This window comes from Equus przewalskii, chromosome 1, assembly GCF_037783145.1.
Source record: "Equus przewalskii isolate Varuska chromosome 1, EquPr2, whole genome shotgun sequence".
Classification (NCBI taxonomy): domain Eukaryota; kingdom Metazoa; phylum Chordata; class Mammalia; order Perissodactyla; family Equidae; genus Equus; species Equus przewalskii.
The window spans coordinates 162,709,307-162,728,260 of NC_091831.1; the positions used below are offsets into that span (position 1 = coordinate 162,709,307).

At 40.7% G+C, this 18,954-nt stretch overlaps 1 protein-coding gene across 6 annotated transcripts in view; it reads right to left on the reverse strand.

Annotated features, from left to right (window-relative positions):
- Positions 1–18,954, reverse strand: part of STXBP6 (syntaxin binding protein 6) — a 230,839-nt gene that overhangs the window by 43,323 nt on the left and 168,562 nt on the right. For 5 of the 6 annotated variants that reach the window (XM_008531122.2, XM_070628378.1, XM_008531124.2 and 2 more), the window contains 2 exons: positions 6,436–6,566; positions 5,317–5,482 (listed from right to left, as the gene is read on the reverse strand). In XM_008531122.2, the coding sequence (XP_008529344.1) occupies positions 5,317–5,482; positions 6,436–6,566 (297 nt within the window). Of the gene's footprint in view, positions 1–5,316; positions 5,483–6,435; positions 6,567–12,006; positions 12,143–18,954 lie in introns of those variants that run through there. The other variant, XM_070628389.1, reaches the window with a different exon arrangement.

An 18,954-nucleotide genomic window follows, 5' to 3' on the forward strand; every position in this document is an offset into this window, starting at 1 on the left:
ACCTCAGAGACATCTGTATCCCTGGAATTCTAAGAGAGCTCAGAAGTCTGGGCTTTATACCATCATCTGAAGGGCTGTGCATAGACAGGCAACGCTTAAGAAATACCCTTTGATGATGAGGAAAATATATGGCACTTCAAAATAGCCTGCTTTGTGGAAAAACAATCTGCCACCTTCCAAATTCTGAATATAGCTAGCGTTGAAATGAAACTGTCTGGATGAACTCTTGCAATAAGAGAGAGCTCATTTCATCCTGCCCTTGTCTGTCTGGCAACTGCTAACCATCCTTTAAAATGCAGCTCAGCAATCACCATGGTGTTATCACACTGTTTTCTATCTGTTTACATCTTTTGTTGCCCCAGAAAGGTAAGTAAAATTGGCGAAGGTGCCTGCCTTGTTGTTGGATGTCCACAGCTAGCTCAGTGCCTGACAGGCAGATGGTGCTAAGTAAATGCTTGTGGACTCATAGGGAAATGGTCAATGGGGCCACACACAACATAGGGGGGGCTCGCTGAAGGATGACCCATAAAACAGGAGAAAGAGTAGGAGGTAACTGAATGAGTCAGCCAAGGGTGTTTGGGCTTACACTTCAAGAAAAATGCTAGGAGGGCTTCAGTTTGTACAGAACCTCCCCTTGAAGACTAAATTATTTTTTTCTGTAAATAATTTGCAAAAGTTATTAAAAAAGAAAACAGGTTTGCAAAGAATCTACTTTGTGGTTCTAACACAGAAGTTGCCAATACCACTAAAGATTTCCAGAGTTCACGGTACTTAGTAAAAAAAAAACAAAAAAAACAGGCCAACAGTAATCACTACAAAAGTTCAGTGTAAATAAAATAGCCATGAGGGGTCATCTGGGATTTGTCTACATTTTACAAGAAGGATGAAGAAAGAAGAACAACAAAGTCCCCCTGGGAGGGGCGGACCGTGCTTCTTTGAAATGAATTAGTTGAAAGCAAGTCTCTCTTGGGAGTCTAAAGTTCTATACGTGTGATTAACTCCTTCGAGGCATCTTTGAAATCCAAATGTGCTATCACAAATATAACAGTATATCATCATCTCTGCTTGCAGTAGAGAGAGAGAAAAAAGCTACCGTCTCAGAAGAAGTAAATACAATCTATATTAACCTAAGACCTCACTTTTAGGGCCCCGTCATTCATGATCCCATATCCCATTTCCGCAGCCAGATTGGCTCTACACCTCTGCCTTCAATCTCTGTAGGTTGCTCGGTAGTTTAGGGACCCAGCGACTAAATGAATGGCTTTGTGGTTTCGAAGATGACTGAACTTTAATGAACTGAAAGAGAGGCAGAGTGGAGGTCAGGAAAGACCAAGGCTGGAGGATTTTGTCCTAGCTTACAGGTCCTCCAACCATCCAGAGAAGAGAAGACGGCTGCAAAGATGCTGACAGAGCATGAAAAGAAACCCACACTTCCTCCCTTCACAACTGCTTCGAGCATCCCGCCCTCTTCCAGTTTATGAGGGCCTTCATCCAGTCCTTTCGACTGCACACGTGTCTCCTGCATCCAGTAACCAGCATCAGAAGACCAAAGCTTCCCCATCTATCCTCTGCAGATAAGGACGTACCATGTTTGCAGGAGAGAATTTCAAGCATGCTAAAGAATCCATTTCTGCGTAACTGACTTTCCCCAAGGAAAGAAGAAAAACACTGTCACATGGGATATATACAGTTAATAAAAACAACAGGAGAACTGCATGAAATTGTAGATATTTAAATGATAATCCTATTTGAACTGGTATTAAAGAAAGTGTGGTTCAGTGGGAGTCAGGCAGACTTGCTTCCAGCCCTCTGATCTTTGTAAAGTCATTCAAAATCCCTGGGCCTTTGTTTTCCTAATGGCAGAGTTGGGCCAGACGTGGAGTATCTGAGAGGCCCAGTGAGCAGCCAGGGCTCCATCATCTTCCCCATTCACTAAGACAGTTCATCTCTTTAATATATTGAAGTTCAGAGGAACAAAAACAAAAAGCAAGACGATTTTAAAGGTCCCTGATAACTCTTTCATTCTTAGGACCAAAAGGTAAAAAAGCTTAAGAGTTACCATCTTAATTATATACCTATGATAGAACTAGGAAAAGGTTAAAACTACCTATAATCTCTGGCCCTCTCCTCTTACCTCCCTTTTTTAATACCTAGGAATGCGCTGGCTAAAATATTTCCAAAGATTTCTGCGCAACTCCAGGGGGCACCATTCATATCAAAGACAACGTCAGTGGTGTTCCCTGGAGTGGGGCACTCAGTGGTCCTGAGGAGGATGCTTTTAGAGTGGAGAGAGCCGATGCTGGAATCTCATCTCTGCCATTTACTGGCTATATGACCCTTGGCAAGCTATTTAATCATCTCTCTGATCCTGTTTCCTTCTTTGTAAGATGGAGATCATAAATTGTATTTCCAAAGGCTGCTGTAAAAACTAAATGAGATAATATCTGCAATGAACCTGGCACAGGACACGATACCAACATCAACGTTAGTTCTCTAAAATCACAGAACCTATCACATCTCACAGCAGAGAAAACAGTTGTGTCTACGACTTGTGGCCCATACTATAGGGATAGATCAAAAGACATTGTGAAATTTGCAACAGATCTCATCTGCTGAAGATGGGGTAGGTGCCCCCCAAAATTAAAGGGGTCACTCAAGAATTACACAATTTTTAAGTCTCTGAATTGTAATAACTGGTAGAAAGGAAGACTAATCAGCATGCTAATTAACTAGGATGTGTTGATAAATGGTTATCAAGGACAAGCAAGGGTTTAAAATGACAGGCTGCTCCCACTAAGGACATATGTGCTGCCAACAAATTACATTGTGTTTAATTCAAACATTTTTACCTTACTTAGGAATCAGGACCAGTCAATACTCAACTGCACTAAAGCTTTTGATTATTAAATTAAGAAGTTATTAACCTCTACCATAAAGCTATAACTTGAGAATTACAGATTCTCAAAATGATAGAACCGAAGGGGATTTTACATGTCATCTAGTCTAACCTCCACATGTTATACCAGGGTAAACTGAGGTCCAGGGAAAACAAGAGACACCAACGGTCACAAAGGCAGAGCCAATTCTGGCACTTGGTCTCACTAACTTATTCTTTTTCTTACTAGAGGAAATGAATCTGTAGCTTTACCCAATACACACACCGACAACTTAACATTGGCTATATGGATTCCTGCCTCAGCTCTGCATAATTTGGGGTTCGCAGGGCACTGGAAGACAGCTGAAGCACTGGGTCAGTGACTGACAGAAGCGGCTGGGTGGGACTGTGTGGGGAGGTCTGAGGATACTCAAGAAGGGAATGAAGAGCCTATAGAAAGGCTGTTAGGGATCTACCAGTCTGGGATTCGGGTGGTGGGAACTAGGGTCCAGTAAGCGGCCAACTACAGAATGATTCTCCACATCCAGGATGTAGCAGCATGACTAGCACATAGTAGGTACGTAGCACTTACTTGGTGTACGATTGGATGATGAACCAAGAGTGGATGAGCGAATGAAAGGACCTGTTCTGAGAGAAGAAATGAGAGCTTCACAGGCAACAGAGAAGAGGGACTGCCTTGCTTAGTCCCCTAGGAGAAGAGGAAGAGAAGAGTGACCACAGCCCCCCTAACCTCAGCAGGAAAGAGGTGGCTTGTTTCCCTTGCAAGGACAGTGGAGGGAGTCTGAGGCCCTCTTGCCTCTGCCTCACATTTCCATTCTGAGGAAATACAGTGGTTCCCACGGCACTGCTTCCACTTCAGGCCACTCTGCTCTCAGGATGGAACATAGAGAAGTGGAATGCTTGAGGGCAGTCTATCCCCAACGACATCACAAGTTTTAAACCCATAATGTCACATTATTTTTACAGCACACTCTGCTTAAGTGCTGGCCACGCAAGCTACTGACCATGCTGACACTGATGGGAAAATGTTTTACAGGAGGAACTTAAGGTCAAGAAACAAATCTGATTCTAGGACAGCAGAGAAAATTGTACCTAATGAAGAACGAGGGAAAGCTGGGATTTCCTGGCCGATTTCCCATTCACAGAAAACACAGCCACCTGGGGTCCTAAGCGTGGAGTGCTCTGACCTTCTGCCAAGTCTGTTAAGGCTGGACTTTCAAGGTAGGATTCATTTGAACAGCACTGGTGGCACAGACGTGATGGAAAGCTAGATCTCATTATATTTTCTAAACAGCAAGAGGTTAGCATTTGATATTCTGTTTCCTTGCAACATTTATGTCCAATAGTTTTCACTTTTGTACCAAAGGATGTGGCTAATGCACCACTCATCACTTCTTATATTTTTCTAGGACTAAATAGAGGAACTATAATAAAAGACTCTGCATCAATGCTTAAGAAAGACCTTTCAAGGTTCTTAAGATGTAAGAAACTTCCCATTTAAGAGGAACACTAACGCTTGAGTGGAGAACAACGAAGCATTGGACAGAGTCTTCTCCATACAATATCCAGCAGACTAATGGCAAAATTATAGCAGTCACAGAATAATGGATTCTGTTCCATGTTCATGTATATATCATGAAAGATATATACAGGCAAGGAGAAGATGTCATGTTTCTAATGTGACCTTCATTTGACATTTGATTAAGACAAAGTTGGTGCAGTTTTAAAAAATTCTTTCAAAACCAACAGAACAGATCAGAGAAAAGACCAGTGATATAAACACTCTTCCTCAACTCACAGAAAGATGGGAAAGGCTTTTATATTTTTAGCATAGTTTCAATTCCCTTAAAAGAAATGTGTGAAGCACCCTCTAAATGTTTCTCCTTAAGTTGCCAACGCTGGAACTCATCCTTCTGGCTGGCTTACAGCGCTCGTCCTGACTTGGCTCTGGAGGCCATTCAAGGAATAAACGTGAGACTAATTGCTGTTTGAAAGAAAGGGACTACATCTATAAGAATTTTCATATTAATATTTGTAAAATATCTTGAGAAATAGTAAGAAAAAGCAATCCAGAAAACAGTGTTCTGAAAGAAATCATAGAAATGGTGGTAAAGAAACCAAACGGAAAGGTTTTTCTAATCAAGGGACAGGTTTGTTCTCATAGTACAAACCATCTTTGCTAAGTGGCTCATTCTTCTAAAAAGACCAGCTTTTGGATGAGAGTGAAAATGTGTTTAGATTTAGCACTGTGTCTAGATTTAGCATACAGTGAACTCTCTGGAATGGTTTGCATGCTGTCTAACTCGGAGCATCTTGAGTCTTTTTTTTGGCTTTAATTCTGGTGCTGAATGCCTAACTTTTTTATATATAAGCGAGTGTATGGAAACAGGAGGACTAAAGCCACACAAATGCCCACTCACCTCCCATGATTTTCGACTGGCAGTTAATGAATTCGGGCTTCCTGTCCGTGAGGTACCTCTGGCAGGTGTGGTGGAGGATCTGGAAGAAGGTGCATTTTTCTGAGGCTGTGCTGGCTACCCACTGGTCAAAAGCATTTTCAAACAACAAATCAAACTCTGCGGAATCCTAGAAAAGACAGTGAAATAACTACTGATTTCAATCCATAAAAACTGCCGCTTCCAGCCAACCCGCAACAGAAGACTCATAAAGGCTAAAACATCTTTCCAAAACTTTGGTCTTAGCCATAAGGCTCATCTTTTTTAGCACCCAAGTGCATGGGGAGTACACCTTCCTCTGTTTATCAAGCAAACTCCAAATCTTATAGTATTTACAGATGTCGCTAGGAAGCTGGTGTCACAGAAGTCCCTACAGCCTACTACATGTGGACTTGTGTCAGAATTCAGACAACGTATTGCCTTTCCAGTTATTTGGAAAAAGATTCCTTCAGGCCTCAGCACTGAACCATATTATTCTTGCCCCTAACCTTTGGTAGGAAAAGATTCCCCCTTATTATCTTAGCATCGTTACAATTTACATTTTATCTTTCCTCATTATTGATGTTTCGTACAGTGAGTGTGTGTGAGCAAAAGAGAATGTGCTTTGAATAAATAATGCTACCATAAATGTTCTCACATTAAACCCATTAGAATCCTAATATATAATTTTTAGTGTGCCATTCATTTATGATTATTATCTTCTTTTTGGTAAATAAATCTCCTCATTGGTGGCATTAGGAGATAAACAAAGCTTTGATGAACATGGTGTATCATATTGATGACCATGGATGTGATCTCTGAACTCTGTTCTTTGTACTTTGCTGATACACTTATTACGGGGGAGGCGGGGGGTAGCATTTCCTCAATACGCATCCCCTTAGGTTCCTGCATCAAACATGATGAAAAGATTTATAATTCCCCATAGGAAGGACGGAAGGACACAGAAATCACCTTAGTCACATAACTGAAATAGAGAAACAGCTTTGTTAAAAATGACACAGAGAACCACCACCACCTCCAAGGTCAATGAGAAAGACATCGTGTAAAGAGAACGCTGCGTTCAACACTGGGCAGGTCACTTACCCGATTAGGATCGATGCCGTTAACCTGGCGGAGCTGCTCAAGCATCCACTGTGATCTCCGCACGAACGACGTGGAGCCTTCAAACTGTTTGACCTTCGTGATGGACGCCTGTGTGGGTTTCTTGTTTGTCACTGTCAACAAAAGACCACACAGATTAGTGGGTGTGCAGGTGGGTTTGTTTCCCTGTTCAGTGGTGTTTCTCTCTTACACCTATGTGTATATGCACAATGAGAGAGAGAGAGAGAGAAGAAAAAGAAAATGTATGTATACAGAGAGAGAATGAATATGTATGCCTTCGATGAGGGGTGAATCTAAAAGAAAAATATAATCCCCATCTCAAGTCGTTACAATCTAATTATAATTGTGAGGGCTGCTTCATTTATATCTTCATCCATTCAGACTGAACGCAACTTCAGTGAATGACACTAAGCACCTTTAATGGAGGCTACAAGTGCACAGTGACCCACTGCAGGGCAAGAACTACACAGCTGACAGGCATCAGGTAGGGTCCTCGGGAAAGGCTGGATTTTAAAGGAAGCGGAGGTTACTGGCTCCCCTCGGGAAGTGCAATGCATATTTCTAATTTCACAGTCAAGCATAAATAGTTCAGGCTTCAGTGATAAGGAGTAATACCTCATTCAAAGAAAACAGAACCATTTGGCTTTAAATACAGTCCAGTTTGTATGTAGTTTGTGTCTGATTATGACTGTATCTGGCATTCTGGGTGCCCTGCCCACCATGAATTCCTGAGGTCACCACACCTGCAGGACCAGGACAGCTCTTCCTCCGGGCCTTAGCTCTTCCTTCACTCGCTTCCACACTGAGGATGAGCAAGGTCACCTCTCAGACAGAGGTCAAGCACCAGCCACCATGAGGGAGTCACTCTGGATGTTTCTAGTCTGCTCACTTTGTGACTTAGAGCCTCAAGCGTAGGGAGGAATTAAATGTTTTCAAAGGGCTTTCCTAAAAGCTCCTCCTGAGCCCAGGCTGTAGGAATTGTAAGATTTAATAGAAACAATGCAATTTAAGGGACTAGCAAAGGTGGAAAGAACTACTTTTAATGAATGCAATCCTAATAAGACTGGGCATCAGTGGCACATTCTTTCTTTGTTTCAAATAACCCCACAGATCCCACATTTTCATGTAATTATGCAGATGCTCAACAGATGGCAAGAGGAATCCTGGAGAGATGAAGGACAGAGAGGCACTACTGCAATCATGGTGGCGGTAAGAAGAGCCTCCTTTGTGAAGACCAGAGTCCCCTGAAGTTTCACTGTCTGGGGTCCTTAACGCAGGAAAGCGGGACCGAGAGGAAAGGACACGTGGGGACCCTGCCTTTAGGTCTGTAACAACCCTATGGTTCCAGGACTGAAGACTGTTTTTTATGATCTCAGGACAATCTTCTCTCTTTGTTCCTAACCAGAAGAAATTTTTTTTTAAATTTCAAAGAATACTTAGGTTTATTACCCATTATTTCAGTTATATTTGGCTAAAAGCTTCTGAACATTTCGCACCAATTAAACTTACTTTCACAGTTAAAAAGTCATCCTCTCCTTAGCACCCATGATCAGAGGAAAGTTCACAGTCTTCTATTCACAAACAGCCTACAGCTCTGCGCATAAGCCTGTTAAGTCTCATTAGGAATAACCACCCCCCTAACCAAATTCAGGCAATCTTTCCAGTCTGCCAAGGCTCCATCTATCCATTTAATTGCATTCATTTGTTTTGTGTGTCTCCTATGACACAAAAGGAAGACCTAATAGGTTTCTCAGATAGTCATGCCCAGCTCTCATGTTTTAATATTAAAGGAAACAACATACCTGGAATACATACAAGTCCTAAATGTGCTTAAAAGATTAAAGAACGCTTTTCAATAACAGGAAAACATGGGTTCCTGTATTACACACACACCCCTGAACACACAAAGAGGATTTCCTCCTTTGTTTATGTAAATCACTCGACATTTAGGCATGCTGGGCAACATGAAGGTTTTCCTTCTAACTTTAAAGTTGTTGTGAACTCCTATTTTTACTTCGGATCCATTTATTTCCAAGCAGTTTACAGTGTTATAAAAACTCAAACACAATGCAGGATCGCTGTAATTATGGGCATGTTTAGGAATGACATTTTAGAAGGCAAGTTTCACTGAAAGTTTGTCACTGAAACGAGAAGGGCAGGACCCCCACCCACAGGACGAATGCCCCAGGGAATTGCTCCACAGTGACCACACTGCAGAGCGGTCGTTGTACTGGAGGCAGTTAGAACTCCATCTGTTTCTGCCTTTTTTCCCCCATTAATTTATTCCTCGCCCAGTTCTTGGAATCTGGGTAGTTTTCCTGGGCACTGAGCCCGGTTTGGTTTAATTTTTGTTTATTGTTATTATCTCCAACATCCCAGTTTCTATTTTGAAGCAGGTGCCTAAAAAATTTATTATTATATACACACTATATAGAGTTAAATAAAGACTTTCCCCTTCTGAAATCAAAACACGCACAAACCATTGCCTGACTTTCTGAGTTCTGTGCTTGAAGGAGCCATGTTTTAACCCCTTCCTTGTTTTGGTGTTTTCGGGGTCCACAGTTGATAAAAAAAAAATCAAATTCTACAAGTCTAGTGAAAAACAGTAATTTACCTTCTCCTTCCAAAGGAAAGCTAATTGATAGCAAACCCCAGAAAATGCAACAGGTAATACTGAAGACAACTCAGAATCAGCCCTTCCCCCTGGTTCTCTACTCCAACCCCCCATCAGGGACACTGGGAGTTTTGCGACAAATACACCAAACCTTGTGAACCAGAATCTCTCTGGGTGTGACCCTGGCATCCATATTTTAAATCTCCCCAGGTGATTCTGAGGCTCACTGACTCCTGAGACCACTGAACTTGTGTATTTACTCATTTTACATATAGTTATGGAACATTTCTTAGATGGAAGACACAGAAGGAAGTTTTGTGGGCAATTCAAAGATTGAACAAGATGTGGTTCTGAATCAAGACCTTGGTGGGGGGGGGGTGGGGGCATAAAAATGATGCAAAACAGTGTTAAGGCCTAATAGGACAAATGACATAGGACTCATCTGAGGTGTTGGGTGGGGGACCAAGGCAGAATTGGGGAAAGTCAGGGAGGTTCTTGAAGCAGCCATGTTCCAGGTAGTACACCATTAGTCCTCACCTTGACTTCTACGATTTCCCCTAAACTGGCTTTTGTGACCAACTTGGCTATTCAAACTTAAATATAGAAGAGTGAACCTCTTTTAAAAACTCCTCAATGGCACCCCAAAGCCTTGAGAATAACACCCAAGCCCCACACCATGACCCGCAGAGCCCTAGACGTTCTGGTCCCTGAGTACCTCTCTTCTCTCCTTCCACTCACCTCACCTCCCTTTGGTCCACCAGGCTTCAGCCATCTTTTGCTCCTGGGAACAGCAACGTCTTTCTACCCTTTGCAAATGCTGTTCTCTTCACAGAAATACTCCCGCTCCACCCTTTTTTTATGGTTTTATGGTTGTCGCATGTTCACTATACAGATTTCGGCGTACATGTCAACTTTATAGAAAAAAACTTCTCTTGATCATTTTATCCAAGTAGGTTCCCTCCCCATGTTCTTTCTTTCACTGAACTCTGTACATTGCAAACCTGGATGAAATATTCAACATTTGCTTCTCTGACATATTTGTGAAGAAGAAAAACCAGATTGCTATTATGTCCGTCTAGTCCTAAAACACGAAGATATGGATAGCCCCACACACAGATCTTCTAAGGTATCCCCTACCAGCCTGTGATGTAGGAGCCTACACATTGACATAATGACAAATGACATTTTCCATAGCTTTTAAATTTTTTTAAAATCTTTTTTATAGAGCTTCTGTTTTTCTCTTGCACTTGACAATACGTCTGTGATAGAGGCAGGGCTGTTGCTACTATCCTCCATTATATTTATAGACAAGGAAACTGAGGCACAGGAAGAATTGTCTTGCCAAAGGAATACTGTTAATGAATGAAAATCTGTAACTTGCACAATGAGCATAGGGCCCACTGCTCTTTCCACTGTAGCTTTTTGCTGCAATGTCAAATGCCACATTTTATTGTGTGTGGGATACTCATTAAATAAGGATTAATGGAATCATTTTGTTCTAAAAATGCTACTACCGTTGTGATTTTGACAACATCTTGAACTGTTTTTTCCCTTATTTACTTAAATAAGTTAATAAAAAATACATATTAAAGCCATAAATAGATACACAGCTCTGCCCACATTAAATAGAAAACTATGTAAAAAATACAGTTAAGACATAAATGCTATAATTTCAAATTAAAGCGTTGTCCGTGGAGGGCTGGGATCTGAGGTCTACTCTGGTAAAACGGTGATTGGCAAGTGTAGACTGGTGTTAAAAACTTCCATAACCCAGATATTCCCCTAGGTGTAATCACAAAGCTTAATTGGAAGTGGTTTCTCTAAGATCGCTACGTCATCCGCACCGGGACTCACTGGGTAAGGCAAGTTCTCGAGTTACCCAAGCCTAATGCTGTTTTCTCACTCACTCCCACTCCTGGAACCCACTGCTTCCTATGGTGGTTTCAGAGGAAGACAGAAGCATGGGGCCAACCAAGTCCACATCCTTTTGCTATCGGTGTTGATAAAAAGACTATGGTTTTCATGGCTGCACGCCTCCTCTTTAGTTTTCATGTAGACTTGATCTACGCCTCAGCTGTAATTAAGCAGCAGTGATAGGAACTATTAGGTCTAAAATATTACTCATTAGGTCTAAAATCATTACTCAAGGGGTGTAACATCTCTATCTCATGAACTAATGGCTTATGAGGTCCTTTAAAAAATGGCCCCTCCATGAAACATCACACAAAAATAAAATAAGACACTTAGCTATAGTCAAAGAATGGAGACCACCAGCCTTGGTTTTGCTCAATCAGAAATTCTATCTAATTAAAAACCAATAAGCCAGCCAACAGCAAAAGCACTTTCTTAGTCAGATCAAACCTGGTCTTGCAACAAGTCAGGAGCTGGTGGAGGAGTGGACTAAATTGGATGAGGAAAGGAAAGACAGAAATGCAAGTTACTGGCATTTTATGTAAAACAGCAGAAGACTGCACCCTGCCCGTGATTAAGAGGCCAATCCGCCATCTCAAGGTCCAATCATCGAGAGGCCACTTTTCGTTAAAGAGGCACCTTCTATCCTCTACCATCTCGTTATTCACAGCATCATTTCTCTATCATTCCAAACAGGAAAGTCAATCTTGCCAAAGATACAAAACACGTAGTCTCAGTCCTAAAACACTATTTTAAAGGAAACAAATAATCAGCATATAAACAAAATTATTATTCACCACCTCTGTATCCTCTACATCTCATTTTTCATAGGCATTTTAGTATATTTACTAACATTTGCACAAATATTTCTGTTACAAATTAAACGAATTAAATCATTTTATATCTTTATGAGGTCATTTCTATCAAAAAAAAAAAAAATAAAAGGAGCTGAGGAACAATTGTATCTACAATACAGTTTGATGTTGAGGCCAGGCAGCTAAGATGCAGAATTTACCATAGCTATGTACCTGAGATAGTTTAAAATCTCATCACGCTTACTTCCTTCATGATCTTACAGTTGAGTGAAGGTCAGTGTTCCGTGGTACGCCTTAGCTCTCTGCTCTGCTGGAGTCTAACGGCCAGACATTTTGATTTCAGAAAGACTGTGGATGAGAAATAAACAATTTGGAGCAAGAAAAAAAAGAGATGTCCACGTGGAATCTTATCAGGGCTGCTCTCTGGCTGTGTCTGACACAAAGGAAAAAAAGAAATCCTCTGAAACGTGGCTGAGGAAGGAAAAGCAAGACTGAGCACACATTCTGGGTGCTGATGTGGTAAAGAAACAGGCTATCAGGCCAAGGTGAGAAATGATTACTTGGAAATAGTTTCCTTAATGCTCTTCCTTCTAGGTGGATTTCACAGTATCTATGGAGAAATAAAGATCAGGTCTGAGGCTGCATCAACAATTTTATTCAGTGAGACAGTTGAATGTTTACAAAGCTTAGAAGCCAAAATATCTAGATTGTTACCTCAAATACTTTCGGAATAGGGAAATGTGGTCGCTGCCATAGTTAATGGGAAATGGAGCATGGTGCACTCTACACGGCTCATTGTTTGCTTCCTACAGTGTTTCTCAAAGTGTGTTACGATTTAGGAGATAGTAAATGTCGAGACTCCACAGGCTCCAACCAGACTGATTCATGGAATGGCCAAATGTGTCTTTGGGGCCCTCCTCCTCTCCTGCCCATCTTAGGTACTGGGGGCTCTCTGTCCAGATTCCTGACAGGACCCAAGTGGGTCAGAAAGGGTATTCTTGAATCTGCATACACGTTTTTAGGAAGAAGTTTTTAATCTAAATAAAGAAAAGCCACCACCACAAAAACCGTGGCATTTCAGTCATGAGCACCAAGCCAGTGTGGAAGGATGCGGGATGCCCTTCAACAGTCCCTGCTCCACTAAACCCAAAGGGGAGGGAAGAGGAGAGTCAGTGCATAGGACTTTGAGGTTTGTTTGTTTGTTTCCTTTTTTTTTTTTTGGGAGGAAGATTGGCCCTGAGCTAACATCTGTTGCTAATCTTCCTCTTTTTGCTTGAGGAAGATTGTCCCTGAGCTAACATCTGTGCCAATCTTCCTCTATTTTGTATGTGAGGGACACCACCACAGCATGGCTTGATGAGTGGCATGTAGGTGTATTCCCGGGATCTGAACTTGCAAACCCTGGGCCACTGAAGTGGAGTGTGTGAACTTAACCTCTATGCCACTGGGCCAGCCCCCTGAGCTTTCAGACTTCCTTGGTGTACAGAGGGATAACCACACACAAAAAAGTTTTCCACACAAAAGATTCCTTATTTGGTATCACTAGTTTCTCGGCCTATACCTACATCACAATCTCACCTCCAAATTGGAGGAAGGGGAGGAAAAGGAGGAGATGGAAAGTCTAGGAAATTTCTCCAAAGCGACACTGAAAAACGAACCGTTTGTATGGGAAACTTCTTTCCTGTACAGAAGTTTGGATAAGTCCTTCAGCAGAAGGAGAAGAATAAGAAACATCTTGCATCAAGCATTCCTTAGGAAGGATGCTTTTAATGTGAAAGTACAGCACCATCTGGAGAGGAGCTAACAACTACACATTAATAGAGCAAGCAACCTCGTTATACCAACTTTGCAGGAAGTACAACCTGGTTTTCATATTTCCAAATTACCAACACGGAGACAGCATGACTTTTGTAACGCACAACTTCAATTTCACATGGCAATATGAGATCTAGTTGATACTTCTAGAACCCCCTTCTAATGTTAATTTTCTTTACCCTGTTCATAATTTTACTTTGTGTCAAACTGTAAAAACATGTAGATTTTTACTTTGAAAGGGTATTCTACTTTCCAAGTCAATCATAGGTTCAGGTACACCACAGGTAGTCTTGGGCTGTTAAATCTTTAGCCTGAAATCAGGAAGCTTAATTCCCAGAAGGCTTGGTTCCCCACTGTAGGAGCAGTACTGCCTTCTCCAGAATAGCACCATGATGACCTCTATATTATAAATTGATACATAGTATCAACTTATGTACACATGCATAGATGAATGAGTACACCAATGGCTCCTCAACAAAACGAAAAATACTTCTGTGACCACCAGAGACCATGAATAAACCAAAAACTTATTTCAGGCTCAATTGTTCTGTTTCAAGATGAAGCCACAGTTTTAAGGGACTTGAACTATTTTTTTTTTTTTTACTAGACAAGCGGGGTGTCCATAGGACTAGGGAGAGTAGAGAGAGTAGAGAAAATAGTAAAAACCAAGATATCATAGAAATATCATAAGACTAGAAGGAGAAAAATTTTGAGGTCAAAATCTCTTTAAAAATCTCTTTCCTTGTAATCCTCATTCTAGCAGCATCCGGCTTAAGCAATTCTGTTTCAGCCTCCCAGAAAACACAATTTCAGGCTTGAGATTCAGCAATCTAAGGTTTCCCATTGTGCATGACTTTTCAACTTCCGTAGACATTTCCCCATAGACCTGAGGAGAAAATCAATTTGCGAGCATTTGGGGTAAAGGGTAAACATATAATGAATTATAAAACCTCATCAATATCAGCTATTACAACCTTGTACTTTATATGGAAAGGGTATGACATGTCTGATTTATGTCGTGTAATTGCGAAACAAACAACAGGCTCAAGTCCAGGAAGTAAATGCCTAGGTTGGGAGAACCGTGATAGTTTCTGAAAGAGGTTAAATACAATGCCTAACACTCCACTATACGAGGAAGATAACAGAAGGGGTTAACGCCAGTCATAAAGTCTTATTCTGTTCTTACTTCCTCAATTCTGGAAACAGATGTCAACATCATTTTTGATCTATTCTTAGGAGAGATTTACAAACAGAGGAGCTAAAGACAAAGGCTTCAAAGTGGCAGCTACCTGACTCAAGAAGGAGTTACTCCACGAGGAGCTCAAAGGCTGGGCAGAAGAACTTGAAAAAGATTCCTTTAATGCAATGCTTTCCTTTAACATTTTCCACTAAACACTGAAAAGTATAAGCCAAGCAAAACTCTCTTCAGGGAAATATCATGCTTGCTAGAAATTCAAAACACATTTTACCTGTGAGAGCTGCTAAAAAGCATTCTTGGAGCTCAAACACCCCTTGAGTGAGAAGAGGCTGAATCGTTTCTGCAGCCGCTACTTCTCTGTCCCTCAGCGGCTAAGCAGAGGGCCATTGGGTCACCACTGTGTGAGGGAGGGGCCTGGTGCCATGTCCCTGACGCTATCAATCCCACCTCAGAGTATAATCTTTTAATATGAATATTTAGTCTACAAGAACCATGGAAGGATGTCATGTGGATGTGGATATCCTTCGTTGTGAGAATGATATTCCCCCAAAAATGAGACCAAACTTGAAGGAGGCAGAGCCACAGAGAATTTTCTTTTTTCCTTTTTTTTTTTTTTTTTGAGGACGATTAGCCCTGAGCTAACTCCTGCCAATCCTCCTCTTTTTGCCGAGGAAGGCTGGCCCTGAGCTAACATCTGTGCCCATCTTCCTCTACTTTATATGTGGGATGCCTACCACATCACCGCTTGTCAAGCAGTGCCATGTCTGCACCTGGGATCCGAACCGGTGAACCCTGGGCCGCTGAAGTGGAACGTGTGCACTTAACTGCTGCACCACTGGGCAGGCCCCACACAGAGAATTTTCTAATGGACTAGGTACGAAACATATAATATCATTAGGTTTTTGGAAAAAATCAAAGCCATTATTACTTAGCAAGCATATGCTGTCAAATGTAATTATAACTATCAGTCAAACAAAGATTGATCTGTTCTCTCTGCTTTCCTCCCTCTTTACCATCACTTACTCAATTCTTTTAATAATCTACTTTAAATGAGGGTATACATCACTGAAGTCTTAAAAAATAGTGAATGATATCACTAAGAACCTGTCACCTTCACGCTTCACTGAGTTAAATTGGGGAATAAAATCTAGTAACATTATCTGGGTAAAAAGTATGTCAATTACCTTCATGAAAATTATCTACAATTAAAATTAGCTGAGTTTATTTTGGTAAACTCCAGGCAATATCTACCAAAGCTAAGCGTGCACACACCCTATGACCCAGCAATTCTAATTCTGTCTACACAACAGAAATGAGTGTTATGTCCACCCTCCTGCTGGAAGCAACAAAAATGGACAAAAATATATGAAACAATGAATGACAGTGATCCCTGGGAGATGGGAAATGAATGAGGTGAGGCCTGTGATTGCCCTAGTTTACTGGTTGAGTTTTCCAGGCTGTGGTACAAGGAGGAGGAGCCCAGACAGAGAATGGCAGACTCCTGGAGCTGAAGAGACAGAGCTGAGAGTCCAGGGAGATCAAGGCAATTAAAATTCCCAGACAGAGTAGCACAGAGGAAATTACCCAGGGCCTGAGAAAGACCCACTCAAAATGAATAGAGGAAACAGTACTTCATACTCAAACAGGGCAAGGATAGTGCCTCTTCCCACCAGCCAGACTGGAAAACCTCAAAATTCGGGGGCCTTGGGTAGAATACACAGAAGAGTCTTGTCCCGTTAGTGGGGAATAAGTAGCCCTAGACTGAATAATGTTCTAGTCTTGCTTCCAAATCACAATGTAGTATGGAGGTTATAACATATGAAAAAGTAAAATGCATGACAACAATAGCATAAAGGTCAGGATGGGAGAAAGGGAAGCGAACTATGGGAAAGTTCTTCCACTATACATGCAGTAATATACTATCACTTGAAGGTAACTTAAAGATGTATACCATAAACTCTAAATCAATCCCCAAAATAACAGAGAGTCATAGCTGTGATATTAATTTTATGTGCCGAATTAGCTAAGCCATTGCACCCAGATATTTGGTCAAATGTTATTTTGGATGTTTCTGCGAGGGTGTTTTTGAATAAGATGAACATTTACTTTGGTGAACTCTGAGTAAAGCAGATTGCACTCCATAATGTGGGTGGGCCTCATCCAATCAGCTGAAGGCTGGAACAGAACAACAGACTGACTTCCCCAGAGCAAGAAGGAATTACAACAGCAGCTGGTCTTCAGACATGAACCGCAACATCGATTCTTCCCTGGGTCTCCAGCTTGCTAGCCCATCCTGCAGATTTTGGATTTGACAGCCTCCATAATTGCAAGAGGGAATTCCATAGATAAATATAAATATAGATAAATATAATATGTATACATATATACTCCTTTCTCTACAAATGTACACACATCCTATTGGTTCTGTTTCTCTGGAAAATCCTGACTAATACAATAGTTAATAAGCTAACAAAGAAAACAATTCCATTTCCAATAACATCAAAAAGAATAAAATACTTAGAGATATATTTAACCAAAGAAGTACAAGACTTGTACACCGAAAACTCCAAGATATTGTTGAAAGAAATGAAAGACAACTTAAATAAATGTAAAAACATCTGTGTTCAAGGATTGGAGAACTGAATATTGCTAAGAATGGCAATAGTCCTCCAATGGACCTATAGATTCAAACGGAGAGACGTACCATAGTCATGGGTTAGAAGACTCATTAACATGTCATTTCTCTCCAATGTACTCTACAGATTTAATGCTATCTCAATCAAAATCCCAGCAGGTATTTTTGGCAGAATATGACAAATTGATTATAAAAATTCATATGGAAATGCAAGTGATCTAAAAGAACAAAAATAACTCTGAGGGGAATAAAAAACAACATTGGAAGACTTACTCTACGTGATTACCAGACTTGTCATAAGGCTAAACTAATCAAGATATTGTGGTATTGGCATCAAGACAGACATATAGATCAATGGAACAGAACTGAGAGTACAGAAAAAGACCTGTGTGTATATGGAAATATACATAGATTATATTTGGTTTTCAACAACAGTGCAAAGGCATGATACAGGAACCAGATATCCTCATGCAAAAAGGGGAACTTCAGCTCATGCTTTGGACCTTAAACAGAAATTAAGTCAAAATGGATCAAAGACCTAAATGAAAAAGCCTAAAACTATAAAACTTTTAGAAGAAAATCTTTGTGACCTTAGGCTAGGCAAGGCTTCTCAGACGTGGCACCAAAAGCACAATTCATGAAAGAACAAATTAAGTAGGACTATAATTAAAACATCTGCTCTTCAAGAGAATAAAAAGAGAAGTCACAAACTGGGAGAAAATATTTGCAAATCATTGTCTGATAGAAGACTTATATCCAAGTACACTTTTAAAAACTCTCAAAACTCAATTTAAAAAAATCCAATTTTTAAAAAATGAGCAAAAGACTTAAACACTTCACTAAAGAAGACGTGGATGGGAAAAAAAGCACATGAAAAGAAGGTCAATATCGTTAGTCATTAGGGAAATGGAAACCGAAACCACTATGAGGTACCATTACACACCTATTATGATGGCTAAAATTCAAAGGACTGACCACACCAAGTGTTTGCTTGTGCACCAATATTCAGAGCAGCTTTATTTGTAATAGCCAAAAAGTAGAAACAAGACAAACCTCCATCTCAAAATAATTATGTTGAGTGAAAGGCAGACCAAAAGAAGAGTACATGCTATATGCTTCCATTTATATAAAATTTTAGGAAATGCAAACTCACGTATAGGACAGAAAGAAAATCAGTGGTTACTTGCTAGGGTGGGATATGGGACTGTTGGAGGCCAGGGAGAAATTAAAAAGGGGTATGAGGAAATTTTGGGGGATGATGGATAAGTTCATTATTTTGATTGTAGTGACAATTTCATGAGTGTATACATGTAAAAACTTACCAAATTGTACCATTCAGATATGTGAAGTGTGCAGCATGTCAATCATACTTCAATAAAACTATTAAAAAACTCATAAAACTAATCTATGGCAATTGGTCAAAATAGAGATTACTTTGATGGAGGGAGAAGGGAGCCTTCTGGGGTGCTGGAAAGGTTCTATATGTTTATATGGGTGGTGCTTACATGGGTTT